Source organism: Chroicocephalus ridibundus, chromosome 1, assembly GCF_963924245.1.
Source record: "Chroicocephalus ridibundus chromosome 1, bChrRid1.1, whole genome shotgun sequence".
Lineage (NCBI taxonomy): Eukaryota > Metazoa > Chordata > Aves > Charadriiformes > Laridae > Chroicocephalus > Chroicocephalus ridibundus.
The window spans coordinates 139,716,163-139,730,330 of NC_086284.1; the positions used below are offsets into that span (position 1 = coordinate 139,716,163).

The 14,168-nt window shown below is 43.5% G+C and overlaps 1 protein-coding gene across 2 annotated transcripts in view; it reads left to right on the forward strand.

The window, feature by feature from the left end:
* ARHGEF5 (Rho guanine nucleotide exchange factor 5) overlaps positions 1 to 13,460 on the forward strand; it is a 37,827-nt gene extending 24,367 nt beyond the window's left edge. The window contains exons 3-15 of one of the 2 annotated variants that reach the window (XM_063355747.1): positions 1,596 to 1,677; positions 2,048 to 2,112; positions 2,430 to 2,692; positions 3,606 to 3,766; positions 4,696 to 4,848; positions 6,283 to 6,412; positions 7,307 to 7,381; positions 9,190 to 9,279; positions 9,614 to 9,768; positions 10,475 to 10,636; positions 11,067 to 11,137; positions 11,467 to 11,571; positions 11,835 to 13,460. In XM_063355747.1, the coding sequence (XP_063211817.1) occupies positions 1,596 to 1,677; positions 2,048 to 2,112; positions 2,430 to 2,692; positions 3,606 to 3,766; positions 4,696 to 4,848; positions 6,283 to 6,412; positions 7,307 to 7,381; positions 9,190 to 9,279; positions 9,614 to 9,768; positions 10,475 to 10,636; positions 11,067 to 11,137; positions 11,467 to 11,571; positions 11,835 to 11,989 (1,667 nt within the window). In that variant the 3' untranslated portion in view covers positions 11,990 to 13,460. Of the gene's footprint in view, positions 1 to 1,595; positions 1,678 to 2,047; positions 2,113 to 2,429; positions 2,693 to 3,605; positions 3,767 to 4,695; positions 4,849 to 6,282; positions 6,413 to 7,306; positions 7,382 to 9,189; positions 9,280 to 9,613; positions 9,912 to 10,474; positions 10,637 to 11,066; positions 11,138 to 11,466; positions 11,572 to 11,834 lie in introns of those variants that run through there. The other variant, XR_010073715.1, reaches the window with a different exon arrangement.
* The last annotated feature ends 708 nt before the right edge of the window (positions 13,461 to 14,168 follow it).

Genomic DNA, 14,168 nt, shown 5'->3' on the forward strand with positions numbered 1-14,168 from the left:
CTAACATCTGCAGCAGAGAGCTTATCTCACCTCACGGATCCCTCACTCCTCGGCTTCGCATCCAGTTTCTCTTCTTGTCCTTTTCTCTGTGGTTAATGATCTGTTGCCCTTGCTCAGTAACATGGGTTATTTTGGCCTACCTGCAGGAAGGAGTTTCTTGGTGGGGCTCAGTTCAGAGCTTCTGCTCATCATCTCTGCTGCCATCACATGGCCGTTGCATTTCGCAGCACTTGTGGCAGCCCATTTCCAAGCAGTAAGGAAAGCGCATGCACACACCCTTAGTAGCCCATATCTGTTACAGCATGTTTTAGTTCCTTGTTTATTTGCTACCTCCCTTTATTTTGCAACTGACACCTTTAGGTTCCAATTTGACCTTCTGAAAGAGATGATCTTCCTGAGAACATAGGATTTGAGATTACGGATAAGAATGCAAATTTGTAGAGTCCAAGGTCCCAACTTGCATAGAAGCCAAATCACTGATGTCACAAATGGAAAACATGCATCTTCTGTAATGCAGTTCATTCAGACAGTACTTATTGTCGAGATGCGTGTCTGTTCTTTATTATATCTTGCATGAACTTTAAACATACTTGCTTCTTCTCAGCTCTTATTTAGTTTATTTTCCAAGCTCCACAACATGCTGGGTTTTTGGCACAGAGGAAAAGGAGGGGTGTGTGGAAGGGTGTAAATGGTTTGGCAGCACTTGAAGCAAGATTTTTTTCATGTATTTGACCTGTAAATTCTTGGTTCCAGATTTTAAAACATTCAGGGCAACAGGACTGTCTTTCCCCTGACCCATACTTGCAGCTCAGTCTTTGGGCTTTCTTCCTTCTCCTGTTCCCAGAGAATTTTATATATGCATCATGTATGTGTATATATATATATACATGTATCTATATACACACCCACCCACTCACACCCTATTTAATTAAACCCCTCACAAAACAAAAGAAAAATCTGCACTTCCTCCATGTTATGTAACAGAAGCTGACTCAAACAGCAGTTTGTGAATGCTCGCATAGTACGTAAATGTGAGAATTGGATCGCAGCATTTAGTATCAGGCCACATCGCTTCTAAGAGTCTTCACAGGAATGACTTTGTTAGATGTCCAGCATTTCTGCCCCAGAAGTCACTGAGAGTTTTCAAGGCTCAGGGTCCACAAAAGACTTTCAGAAGTGACTAGTGACTTTGGGTCCGTTGATCCTCTGATGCCTGCCCCACGTTGCAGAAAGGGGAAAGGCAGCACCAAATAGAGCCCCCAGGCAGTGTCTTTGTTTGGGCAACTGAAGATGAAAGCTTTAGAGTTACTGTCATCAGTACATCATCACTTACATCATGAAAGTGTCGGCCTTAATCTTGCTATGAAAAGCCAAGGTGACTAAGTTACACATGTAAAATGTAAGTAATGTCAAGGATTATTAAAACCAGAAAGTTTCTGACCCAGTAATAAAGGTCAGGAGGGCACCTGTACTCCAACCCAAGACCACCACACCACTTAAGTGGAGTATAGGTAAGTGGTATTTGTGTATCATTAGGATTGTAGCTCGGCTCTAAAGTCTGACTTACGTGTTTACTTTTTAATTCTTACATGCAGAAATCCCTTCTGTTCCTTCAGAGGAAGAAGCTCACAAGGCACACAGGGAACCACCAGTCAGTTCAGAAACAGTTATATTGCGGTAAGTCTCTCAGAGGCCTCTTAGAATTTGCCCCCATCCTGTTGAACAGAACATGATGCTCTCCACTGTTCATAGAGGGACCAAAGATGATGATAAGGAGTAGAAAACTATAATAAAATGACTCATGCCTGTGTTTCAGTCTGTGCCCTCTGTGAGAGGGCACCATTGCAACAGAAGTATTTCTGTCCCTTTAGGACAGTGTTTCCATCAAGTCAAACTTTGTTCTTCGTTAAGTAAAGCATGTGGAGCTTGACCTTGTTGGAAAGAGAGGTCCTTGCTGTGCCTGATCTGTTACTACCATTTGGATAAGCCATGTCTGGCACTGTGCTCTTCATTCGCTCTTTGTTTCTAAATCCTTATTGCCTGACAGAGAGAAGAAACCCGCAGATGCAATGGAGAACTTCAAACGCCGGCACTCCAAACTGATGAACTCCTGTAAGTACTTTTTACCTTAAGTGCTGTGGCAGACCCCTCTCCTCCATCATCTCTCACCCTTGCAGTGAGCACAAAGGAGAGGGTCTCCTGCCACATGGTAGCGAGGAAGGGGCATTAGAGAGCAGTGTTCGATGGAGGCAGTGAATCCAGAGTCCTGCAGTGCACTCAAGGCAGCTGGTGAGCTTTGCTTATAGCGAGTGCATGTGGTCTAATGTATTCAGTTATTCTAATCTGAGACACTAAGAGTTTTCTCCAGATTGAAGTAGAGGGCGAGTAGCTGCGGTAGAAAGTATAAATGTATGTGCTTCTTTTCACAGCAAGATTGCTGTATCAGGAGTACAGTGATGTGGTTCTGAACAAAGCCATTCAGAGCCAGAAGAGAGTGGATTCTTTCGCAGAGGATATAGAGTCGAGTTTCCCAAGCTCCCCAAGGCTACGGAGGAAAGTGCTGTCTCCTCAGGACTCATATTTGCAACGTCTGTCAGTCTCATCTAATGCATCCCTCTGGCAGGACATCCCGATGATACGGGGCAGCAGAATACTACTCAATATGTCCCGTGATGAGCAGAAGCTGCAAGAGGTAATAATGATGCAATAAGGTAGATGGGTGGTCTGTAGTCGAGAAAAGAGCCCCCAAAAGGGTGGTTAAAGTGCAGAGCAAAAATGTCTGATGTGGGAATGCAAGTGCTTGAATACAGCGGTCACCCCTACCTACGTAAGCAGCATGGGGATGTGGTACCAGTGCTTCTGCAGTAGTACAGTGCTGAACTATAGAGAGAAAAGGAGCACTGAAAGACAGACTCTAGACTGTATCAGTAACTTTGTGAAAACAGACATGGGGAAACTGGGACGAGATAAAACAAGGAATTTTGAGCAGGTTCAATGCAAAAGAGAATATTAAAGTAGAAGACTTTCTAGTATTCTCCCACACATAAGCTTATGAGAGATCCTAATAAAACCACAGTGAGTTGTCGTTCCTGTGGTAGAGCGTGAGTTTACCAAACTCACCTGTGTGAGCTGCAGGGCTGAGAGGACACAGGAAGAAGTATGGGTTCAGCAAAATGGTACATAGAGAAACTGGGTAAGGAAAATGAGAGGAACTGAGAAATGGATGGGAGGACCCAGAGAAAGAGCTGAAAACAGCAGCATGGGAAACATGATGAAGGAGAAAAAGATGGGTGATGCAGATGGTGGAAAATTTATGAAAGCATGTAAAACAGGGAACCTGGTGAAAGTGGAGTTGAGGGGGAATAAAATAAAATGACAGCAGGTGGTTATTTTTAAGTCCTACCACAAGTACGTCTAAAGAAACACAGGCTATATATAACGGCATGCTTGCCCTTGATTCCTAAGGGCCCCTCTTTTGTAATTACATGCTACTTACATCATGTACTGGGAGGTTTTCGTGCTTTGCCCCTGTCTCTTCTCCTGTAAGACTCTTCACAGACTTGCCTAGTGTACTGATGCTGTGCTCCCTTCTTTCATCTCTCAAGGCCAAGTTTGAGTTGATAATATCTGAGGCTTCATACCTGCGCAGTTTAAATGTGGCAGTGGATCACTTCCAGCGATCCGCAGAGCTCCAGGCAATGCTCACCAATCAAGAGCGTCAGTGGCTTTTCTCCCGCCTTCATGATGTACGCGATGTCAGTGCCAGGTGAGATACGGCCCTTTATTTCCAGGACTAACACCCTCCGTGAAGCATAGACACAGCCCATCGTTTCCATCAATAACATCTCTCACTCCTGTTCTGCGTGTGCACTGACCTTCAAGGTAGATACACACACATAGGACTTTGTGATTGCGTACCAACACTGCCCTGAAAGGAACATTCATCTTTTTAGGTGACGGGGGAATGTAAATCTTGGTTGTGAGTCCCAGATATTATGGCGCAATTGTGCACAGAGCTCATCATTGCAGGAGATCAAAATATTCAAAATGCTACTGTAGCTATGCCTTATTGGCTTCAGCTACAACTAAACTTGACTAACTAGACCTCGGCCCAAACCAACTGCAGCTCCTGCCAAATAGAAGACAAGAAGCAGCTGCACAAGCCCTGACCAGGAAAAAAAGAAGAAAAAAAAAAAAAAAGGGGGGGGGGGGCGGGCGGGAAAAGTAAGTTACAGCCATTACTTGACAGACCCTAATGTGAATCAATTGAGTATAAGTCATAAAATGTAGACATGACCCCACATGCAAGGAATCCTGTATCTTGTAGGATTCTGTTCTGCTTTTCTCCTGCAAGGCTTGGCTAAATATATCACTAAGCTAGAAAGGTTTTCTGCTACCTTTTCCATTTCTACTAGTGAGATTATTTTGATCTTAGTTTTCAGTTGTTTCCTTTACTGTGCCTTTAGAAGTATGCCCTCTCAAGAACAGAAGTCTTTTGCCTCTGCTTCTTCCTTGCTGATATCTAGCCCTAAATTGTCATTGTGCGGGCATTATGCCCTCTTTAGAAGTAAAGGGCTGTCTTGTGTTTATATGTGGGCTATGTGTATCCTATATATGTCAGGATTTTAGAGGACTGAGGATGTTTCTGCTTTACTAAATGACACTGGTATTTACCTCTCCTTTTATGTGCTGCAGTTTCCTCTTTGACTTGGAGGAGAAATTTGAGGAGGACATATTCACCTTCCACGTGTGTGATGTGGCTCTGAAACACGCCCCTGAGTTCCGCAGGGTGTATCTACCATATGTAACAAACCAGACATATCAGGAGCAAACCTTCCAGCGGTTACTGTAAGTTTGTTGGTTTTTTTTTTTCCCATCTGTTGCACCCTTCTCCCCCCTTACTTCCTTGCTGCACCTCAAATATTGCCTCTTTCAAATGATGGGGCATGCAGCAGGTACAGGCTTTTGGCCAACTCTCACACTCCACCCCCAGAAGAACAGGCAGGAACCTTCTTCAATTCAGTGGCATTTGGGACAGTAGGACAGAGCTACTGCAGGCTCCTCTCCCATAGCATTGGAAAAGGAAAGAATAATTAATATCTGATTCTGTTGCAGCCTGTTCTTTCTGTCTGCTCTCTACTGAAGAGAGCAAAAAGGACTGTCGTAGATAGTGGTTTTCAGTCTGTGGTTTTCAGACTACTAAGAACTGGAAAGTGATAATTTCAAGTGAAACCTGTCCTCAATCATTCTGTGATTCTGCAATTAAGAAAAATATGGCTGCTGTCAGTAAGCTTAAACTGGCTATCCAGGAGTCTTTAAAATGGATTGAAAATCCTGGGGCCAAAGACCACTTGGTCTCGTTTTTCTCTGGGAGGTGGAGTGGAACATCTCTTGCCTTCCTTTTCTGTACCCCGTGGTACAACCAGGCATTGCTTAGGCACGGGCCCAGTCCTAAGCAAGGTTTCCTTGCCATTTCTACACTGCTTCCTTTGTAACAACCCAGTTCCAGTGAAGCTACAGTGATACGACTCTTTCCAACAGGCTATTCAGGCCTGGGTGCTGCTCACTGGGATAGATCTAGCCTTGCAATTGATTCCCTTAGGGAAGGCTTAGTTTCACACAGAAAGGACCTCCAAAATATTGTCTAGGGCAACATCTACTGGGCCTACAACCTTCTTCCCCATCTCTTCAAGGATGTGGGATTGGCTATTCTGGCAGCTGGTACTACTCTCATACCATTAACTTTATCTGCTACTGGCCAACATGGAAAACTGGATGGCAGTTGGATGTGTGTAAGAGGGTGAGAGAGACATTAGCAGGGGAACACAGTTGCTCTCAGGAGTAGCAAGAGAGGGGAGGCAGCTGTTTCCAGATCCTGGACACAGCCCTTGGAACTGGACCATGCAGCATAAGGAAAGAATACAAACCACCACTCTCTCTGTGAAAGGTGCCCTATTGATAGGGGGGAATTGAAACAGAGATCTTACTTTGGGCTTTTATTCCAGAGAGCTGTGGCAGAAAGAGGAAATATAAATGTATATATGTGTATGTGTGTGTATATATAAAAAATATACATACATATATATATAAGTATGTCCTTCTATATCTGTTAGAAACCTATACTTGCTCTTCCTCAGCCGTGGCGCAGTTTCTTGACATCTCTTGCCCGAGGGACAAAACCTGACTGTTGGGAGTACTCCAACACTCACTGAAATCTGATATTAGGAAGACTATTTACTTGCTCTGATGTCTGGATGTCTTCTTTCTTTACCACTCCCACAGAAATGGAAATGCAGGGTTCCAGCAAGTCCTGGAGAGACTGGAAAGTGATCCAGTATGCCAGCGCCTCTCACTTAAATCCTTCCTCATCCTCCCTTTCCAGCGTATCACTCGACTCAAACTCCTCCTACAGGTAACTGTTGATTCTCTGCTTTTCTACAGTTTCTCTCAAGCTGACCCTTCTTTAAGTCTGAAAGTCATGTAAGTATGAGCTAGCTCCAAGCAGTGGGTGGAAAGACTGCACACAGCCCTTTGTGTGTTGCATCTGTGACAAGTTTGGCAACATGCTCTAAAGCCACTCTGTTGTGTATATTGTGAATATCCCTTTGCAAAAACAAACCCATTTGTGATTGTGCAAACGCCTGCTGTGCATTAGAGCAGCACCATGAATTGGTTATGATAGCTTCTGTGAGGCAGTGCAGTTTGTATACTGGTTAGGACAGTTGCAAGACTACTTCAGTTGTACTCCAATAAAAAAAAAATGGAGTCTTATCAGAACATGTTGATTTACATCTTTTTGAACTGTTTTGGCTTCTTGCTGGGAAAACAAAGTCAGGGTCCCTTGGCTGCCCTCTGCAAGGCAACCTGTTTCCACTCTTTGCTTGCAACATTGACCAATAGGAGCCTTCCAGACAGGGAACCAGCAAGCCCCTAATGAATTAATTTTGAGTTCTTTCTATGAAATTATTCTTTTTGATTATTTGAGCTTTTTTGGTAAAGGAGAAAGAGCATCAGGCAAAGAACAATTCTGTACATAAGGCTGTTTGTGCTTGGATTATTGGTTGCTTCCTGTGCCATGTAACTTGTATATGATAGTTAATACGATGAGATTTTCAGATATGCCCTTTTCAATGCACCTTATCAGTGACATTCTGCATCTCAAACTTCTGGCCTTGTTACCTCCGCATTTCATCACCTACTACTGCTCTAGCATAGAGGCTGGCGTCTTAGTGTCTCCTTATTTCTGCTACCCCTCCCAGAGCAGCTTACCCTATCTGCATTATGAAAAACATCTTCTCTCATGCAGAATATCCTGAAAAGAACTCGGCCAGGGTCTGAGGAGGAAGTGCAAGCAACACAGGCCTATGATGCACTTGAAAAGGTAAAGCCATCAACACATTCTGCAACCATTGTGCCCTGGCAGCCAAAGGAGATGACTGTATCCTGGGGTGCGTTAAGCGCAGCATAGCTAACTGGTTGAAAGAAGCGATTGTCCCACTATACTCAGCGTTGGTGTGGCCTCACTTTGAGTACTGTGTGCAGTTATGGGCTCTGCAGTATGAGGAGGATGTAAAAATATGAGAATATGTCCAAAGGGTGTCAACAAAAAGGACTAGAGGGCGTGATTTATGAGGGGCAGCTAACTATTGTAGGTTTGTTCATCTCAGAGGGGCGACCTCATTGCTGTCTACAACTCCCTCATGAGGGGAAGCGGAGAGGGTGGTGCTCTTCTCTCTGGTGTCCGGTGGTAGGATGCAAGGGAATGGTTTAACTCTGCGTCAGAGGAAGTTCAGGTTGGATATTAGGAAAAAGTTCTTCACTGAGAAGGGTGGTCAAGCACTGGAATGAGCTCCCCAGGAAAGTGGTCATGGCCTGATGGCGTTCAACAAGTGTTTAGACAACACTCTTAGATATACGGTTTAATTTTTAGGTTGCCCTTTGTGGACTCAGGAGTTGGGACTCAATGATCCTCGTGGGTCTTTTCCAACTCAGGATATTCTGTGATTCTCCACAGCCAAGCTGCATCACGCAGCTGCCAGTGCACCTAAGTGTCCCTGTCCTTTTTATTGATCCTCACCAGTAACAAATCTGTGTGTTGATGTGACTCTCCTGCATGTTTAGTTGTAGCTGTGAGCAGAAAACACTTAAGCAGGAGCCAGCTGGGATGTGACTGAACCTGCACCAATGATACTGAACTACTTTTTGAAGACTTGCTCTTTCCAGTCTCCTAACCATCATTCCCCCTTTGTGTTCCTTACCTTTGTCTCTGATTACTGATCGACTACTACCCTAATCCCCACAAGAAAATATTGCTGAAAATATTGGCAAGACGTTACTCTATTGCATCCCTTCCTCTATCCTATTTATTACAGAGGCAAGATTTAAAGTCTTCTGAGACAAATAGTTATCTGGAATTCGTACAGCAGCATAAGCTATACTTGTTCCTAGCTAGCTCGTATGTTGATCATTTGACTTTCTTGGAGCATCACACTCACTCTTAGAATCTCTCCCCTCTTGTCTACCTAAAGACCAGTTCAACATGATGTGTACCTCCTTAAAACTCTTAGGATTGCACCTGCCTGCTGCACAGCTCCCAAAACACTGCGGTCTGAGACGGGTGGGCAAGATGTCACACGCTGAAATCCTTAGATGCCAGCTGTATTCAAGCCGGCATTATCTCTGTGACACTGTTACCCAGCTGCCCTGCATCACCTCAGGCAGCTATGTAGGCCGCTTACAGGCTGAAGTAATTCTGTTTCATTGTGTCCTGTCCTCACGGTTACTAGCAACAAACTTGGGGTTGTGGAAAAATTTGGGCTGATGTCTGTCTAATCAGCCTCCTGCGTTTACAGTGGAGCATCTAATAAGAGCTACTTCCAAATGACCAGCAATTCAACCTCTGTCACCTGAAAGGAGAGAGATGTCTCTAGTATCCCTCCCCACTCCCAGTATCCCAAAGGTAAAACGATACTTGCCACAGAGACTTCACCTGAAGAATACCTTCCTTAAGAAAGAAGGATGATCACTGTAGGTATGAAGAAGTTTAGCGTGCTCACCTGGAAAAATACTTTTTTGCAGGAGGATGCCTAAGGAATCGTCACTTTGACTCTCGAAGGGCTCCTGGGACTAGTACTGATCCCATCAGGCAGTTTTGCTCCCACCTCATTGATCATCTGTTTTCCTCTGCAGCTCATCAAGGATTGCAATGAAAATGTCCAGCGCATGAAGAGCACTGAAGAGCTGATCTACCTCAGCCAGAAGATTGAATTTGAGTGCAAGGTGAGCTCGTCCATTCCGTGGGCCTTGCTCTAGCCTGATCTATTTTCTCTCTTTCCTCACGAAGTTGCTTGCGCTTACTTTTTGATTTCCTCTCCAATATACACAGAACTGTTGAACCAGAATATCATACAAAGGTCAGCTCTTCATCAGTGCTTCCCTTGCCCAATCGTTCATGTCAGCCTTCAGCTGAAGGTACCTACTATGACTTATTCCTGTCCACCTGGAGAGATGAAAGCACACTTCTTCCAGAGAAAGGCAAAAATGCAAATCCAAAACTCAGGGATAACGATTTCCTTGTACACACTTGACATAAATGTTCATTTCTGTCTTGCAGATATTCCCACTCATCTCACAGTCAAGGCGACTTGTGAAGTGTGGTGAGTTGACAGCACTGGACTTCAACACCCCGAGTCCAAAATGGAAAGTCACCACCCGTCCCATCTACCTACATCTTTTCAATGACTGTCTGCTCCTGTCTCGGCCGAAGGAGTGAGTGCTTCAACACAATTCTTGCTGCCCCTTCTAAAATACCTGTCTCTTTTCTGGGTCTGTGCTTTGGTGAAAGAGTCCTTTCCCTCTGCCTGCCAGCAAGTGGCAGCATTTGTCAAGTCACTCTCCTAACCCTACATTATGTGAGTATCATGCAAGTATGTGGAATTTGATAGTCCTAACTCTTAATTACAACGTATGATAAAATAACAAGCTATCTGCTGGTCCCTAGTGCAATGCTTCTATTCTGCCTTTCCATCTTCATAATGTGAAACACTTTAATAACAATTTCTTTGTTCACTTTAATAACAATTATTCTAGTTTTACTTGGTAAACAATTTGTTCCTAAAGGACAGCATGAAGATTAGTGAACGTGCAAATCACTGGTTTGTCAAGAAAGTAAGAGAGTTGTGGGTGTGTTGGGGTTTTGAAAAAGAGGTGTGTGTTTTTGTTTTTAAGCTGTAAGTTATCAAATAAAATTCGAACAGGACAGAGCTTAGTATTTCTACCCTTTTCATTAAGTCCCCTCTCTCTTCTCTGGCCTTTTGAGACTTCTAGCAAGAACAAAGCTCAAGATGGTTGAAGCAGATGAAGACTCGTTAAAAGCTCTTTGCTTTCCTGACACCAGAAAATGACATGGACTCACTTTGTAACCCTCATCACCTTAAAAATCACAACTCGTTTTGTTCCTCCTCTTTACCCACAGGGGTGGACGTTTTGTTGTGTTTGATCATGCCGCTTTCTCAGATGTGCGTGGGGAGAAGTGCGAGATGAAACTGCATGGAACAAACAAAAATGTTTTCCGTCTCTTTCTACTTCAGAATAACCAAGGAAAGAGAGTGGAGTTTTTGTTTCGTACAGAGACACAGTAAGAGCTCAAGGTTACCCTCAGTATATCCCATAACCGTAGCCAGACACCTCCTAGGAGCCTGATGGTTGTCCCTCAGCTACCCAGATGCTGAAATATCAAATGCAGCTGCTAAGCAAAGGACTTGAAAAACATCCTCTTGTCATAACAAGCCCCTAATTAACTACCTTGCTCCTTTCTCATCATAGCTGCTCATACAGTAATACCATGTAATGTCACACCATCAGCCTCCAAAAATGGGAGGTTTTGCCTTTTCCCATCCCCTTTCTTCACTTCCACTTTCTCTGCTTTCCCCAAGTACCCCCTCCCTGACCCCTTCTGTGAGCAAACCTGTACGTGCGCGCGCGCACACACACACACACACCATTCCTGTCATCAGACTGCTGTCCCTCACGTTGAATCCTGACACCTATCTGGTGATGTTTTACAGCAGTGAGAAGCTCAGGTGGATCTCTGCTTTGGCTCCTCCACGAGGAGAACTGGACCTCCTGGAATGCCCTGGTGAGACTGCTTTGCTACTACAGCAATGGGGGTGGTCTGGCTCAAAGGAGTTGGCGTCACTGTAAGGGGGAACATCCCAGAAATGACTCCAAGGCAGAATACTTTGTAAATGAAGAAGATGTTCTCGGCCTTTCGCTCAGTGCCAGGTTCTGCCAGTTATTTTACCTATTTTTATTCCTCATATCAGGTAGAAGAGCTGTAGTCTCCCTTCCGTTTCTCTGCTCTTTAGTGTTTGGGCCAGTCCCTTATCCCCAACCTCCTCTGGGGCTGTTGCACACAGGTTTACTGTTGCTTGCTGGTATACCATTATGATCTTTCCTCCCCTTTAGATGCACCACAGGTTCAATGCATAAAGACTTACAAGGCTCGGGAAAATGATGAGCTGGCTTTGGAGAAAGCAGATATCATCATGGTTATGCAGAACAGCAATGATGGTAAGCAGAATGAACTATCTTAAATTACGGGTAGGAAGTTACTCTAGTAATGTAAAGTAGCGTAAAGCTTTAACAATGCAATCAAGCTTCAGAAGGCACCTCTTGATGAATAGGCTCTTCATCTCCATTGAGACGCTTTATTTGGAAGCTGAAAGGGGATCTTTTTCTTTGATCTTATGGCCTTGTTGGAAGGGGCTTTTTGGGAAAAATGAAAAAAATGTTTAAGTGTTTTGCCTCATGTTGTGCTTTTCCCTACACCACAGGATGGATGGAAGGAGTAAAACTTTCAGACCGGGAGAGAGGCTGGTTCCCTGCCGAACACGTGGAACTCATCTCCAGCAAACACGCGCGTCAGAAAAACCTGAAGGAGGAACAACGTGTGAAGAATGCCAAGCAGCAGGTCTTCTGCAAGAAATAAGACTCTCTTTTGTTTGGACCTGTACAGTCTCCCTGCCATGGGGAAACCATCTTTTTTTCTATTGTGCCTCAGAAGAAACACCTCTGCAAAGAGCATAATACAGCACTTTGACAGAACCAGGTGCTTTTTGCCAAAGAAAGCGGGAATTCAATCAGGAAAAATCATTCACTTCCTCTGTGTCACCAGGACTACGGCAGCAGTAGGAGGAACAAAAGTTGCATGTATTGCTTGCTTTGTGGTAGTAGAGAGGGACTTTAATCAGACAGAGGTCTGGGATCTGGACTTCTGAAAATATATTCCTGGTTTTGCCACTGACAAGTTGCAGGATGTGGGGCAAGTCACTTAGGAATTCTGCCTCAGTTTTCCCATCTGTGAAATGGGGGTAAACTCACCTACCTCACCAGATGTTGTGAGGCTAAATTCATTAGTATTAGCATACTAAGAGCTTTGAGTTCCTGAGAAGGAAGGTGCTAAGTGCAAAGCACAATATAGTTGAGGAGAGTGTTCCATTTGAATGTCCTCCTGGTATTTTGATGGTATTGATCTCCATAGAGTAATTTCCATTTAGAACAATTTATCTATTTGATCGTGCAAGTCTACTGTTTTTTAGATAGGCAAATATTTCATTGTATCTAAATTTTACTCAGTCTCAGCATATTGCTACGAGTCCTTGACAGCATTAGAAAATCCACTTGAGTTAAGCGAAGTTTTCAGAAGCCACTGTGATGATTTCCCCCACCTTAAAAGGTATCAAGCTGAAGAATCTATTTTGCAACGGTCACCTCCCTTCTGAACAAGTGTCCCAGTAAGCCACCTTAAATTACCCTTTTTTACTCTGCCTCCCATTCAAAGAAGAACAGTGACTTTCAACATAGATTTTTATTAGGTGTTGGTACACGCCCTGTACAAAATAACCATGACTAGGCATATGCAATGAAGTGGCACTTTCCTGCTGCTCTTAATCTGATAGCTGACGTGGTATTGCATGCACCATTTTGCACACTTATAGAAAACACTGAGATATTTAGCCACTGTAGATAAAGTCAAAATACGTACCGGGGACTTTGTTCTTTTTTAGAACACTCTGGTTTCAAGTCCAGTTTACATGCAGTCCTGCTTTTGTGCAGAACCTGTCTATTTGAGGACATGCCTTTAACTGTAAAATAATGTTTCTGTGTTAAAGTGTTTGCGTTCAGTCAATGCAAGATCAAGTATAAGAATCAATACACCAAAGAAAGCAACGTGTAGCCTTCTTGCATTTGATATATTTGAAGAATTAGTTATCTTCATATCTCCAGCTTTCTATCTCTGTAACATTCTGCCTTTAATTCCCATTTATGTTGTATCTAGTATAGCGTATTACAGCCTATTTATATCAATAATTTTAGCTGGATTAAAAAAAAAAAGTTGCTTTTAGTCCTAATAAACTCATGCACTTCTCCAGTTAAAATAAACAACCTTCTGCTTTCCTTGTTACCTAGCTTTTCATCTTAAATATAAGTAATTCAGTATTTACTGAACACATATTCAGTATTTTCATTGTTTTCTCCACTATAACTCTCTTAAGTACAAATAGCAATACTTAGCAGAGGCAGTGAAGAAAGCTTGCTTTACCAGACATACCTTAAGATTCTTCAGAGTGTTATCACCAGCCCTGAAGTGACAGCTGCTGCAGGTTCTGTAATGGTGTTAGGCATCAGTATATCAAGGTAAGCTAAAGGGATGACCTACAGAAGATGGGAGTCCAGGTCACTGTACCAGTATTGTTCGGTTATCTTTTAATCTATGGTCCCGACTACAATCTGGATGCTTTTTTTTCTCTAGAAGAACTGAAGCTGATCCCTAGCTAAGAACAAAAGCAAGGCCCTACCTCAAACTAAAATAAGTGACATAAGGGTTATAACCCTTAACAAGACCCATGAATGTTCAGAGATCCAGAATACTTGCTTGTCGCAGGCTGTCATGAATTTATGCAATACGTAAGTCATCAGGATCACCTGAGCACCTCAACTGAGATACACAACACTGCCATGGGATCAATGCAGTACGTGCCCGTGTAAGGTCATCTTCCACTGGCAGTCTGAGGCATCCCCATGTCCATGCCAGCTTCACCTTTGCTACTTGTATCATGAGGAGGCAGGCCCCAGACATTCACATTCTAAATCAGAAGTAATCTTGT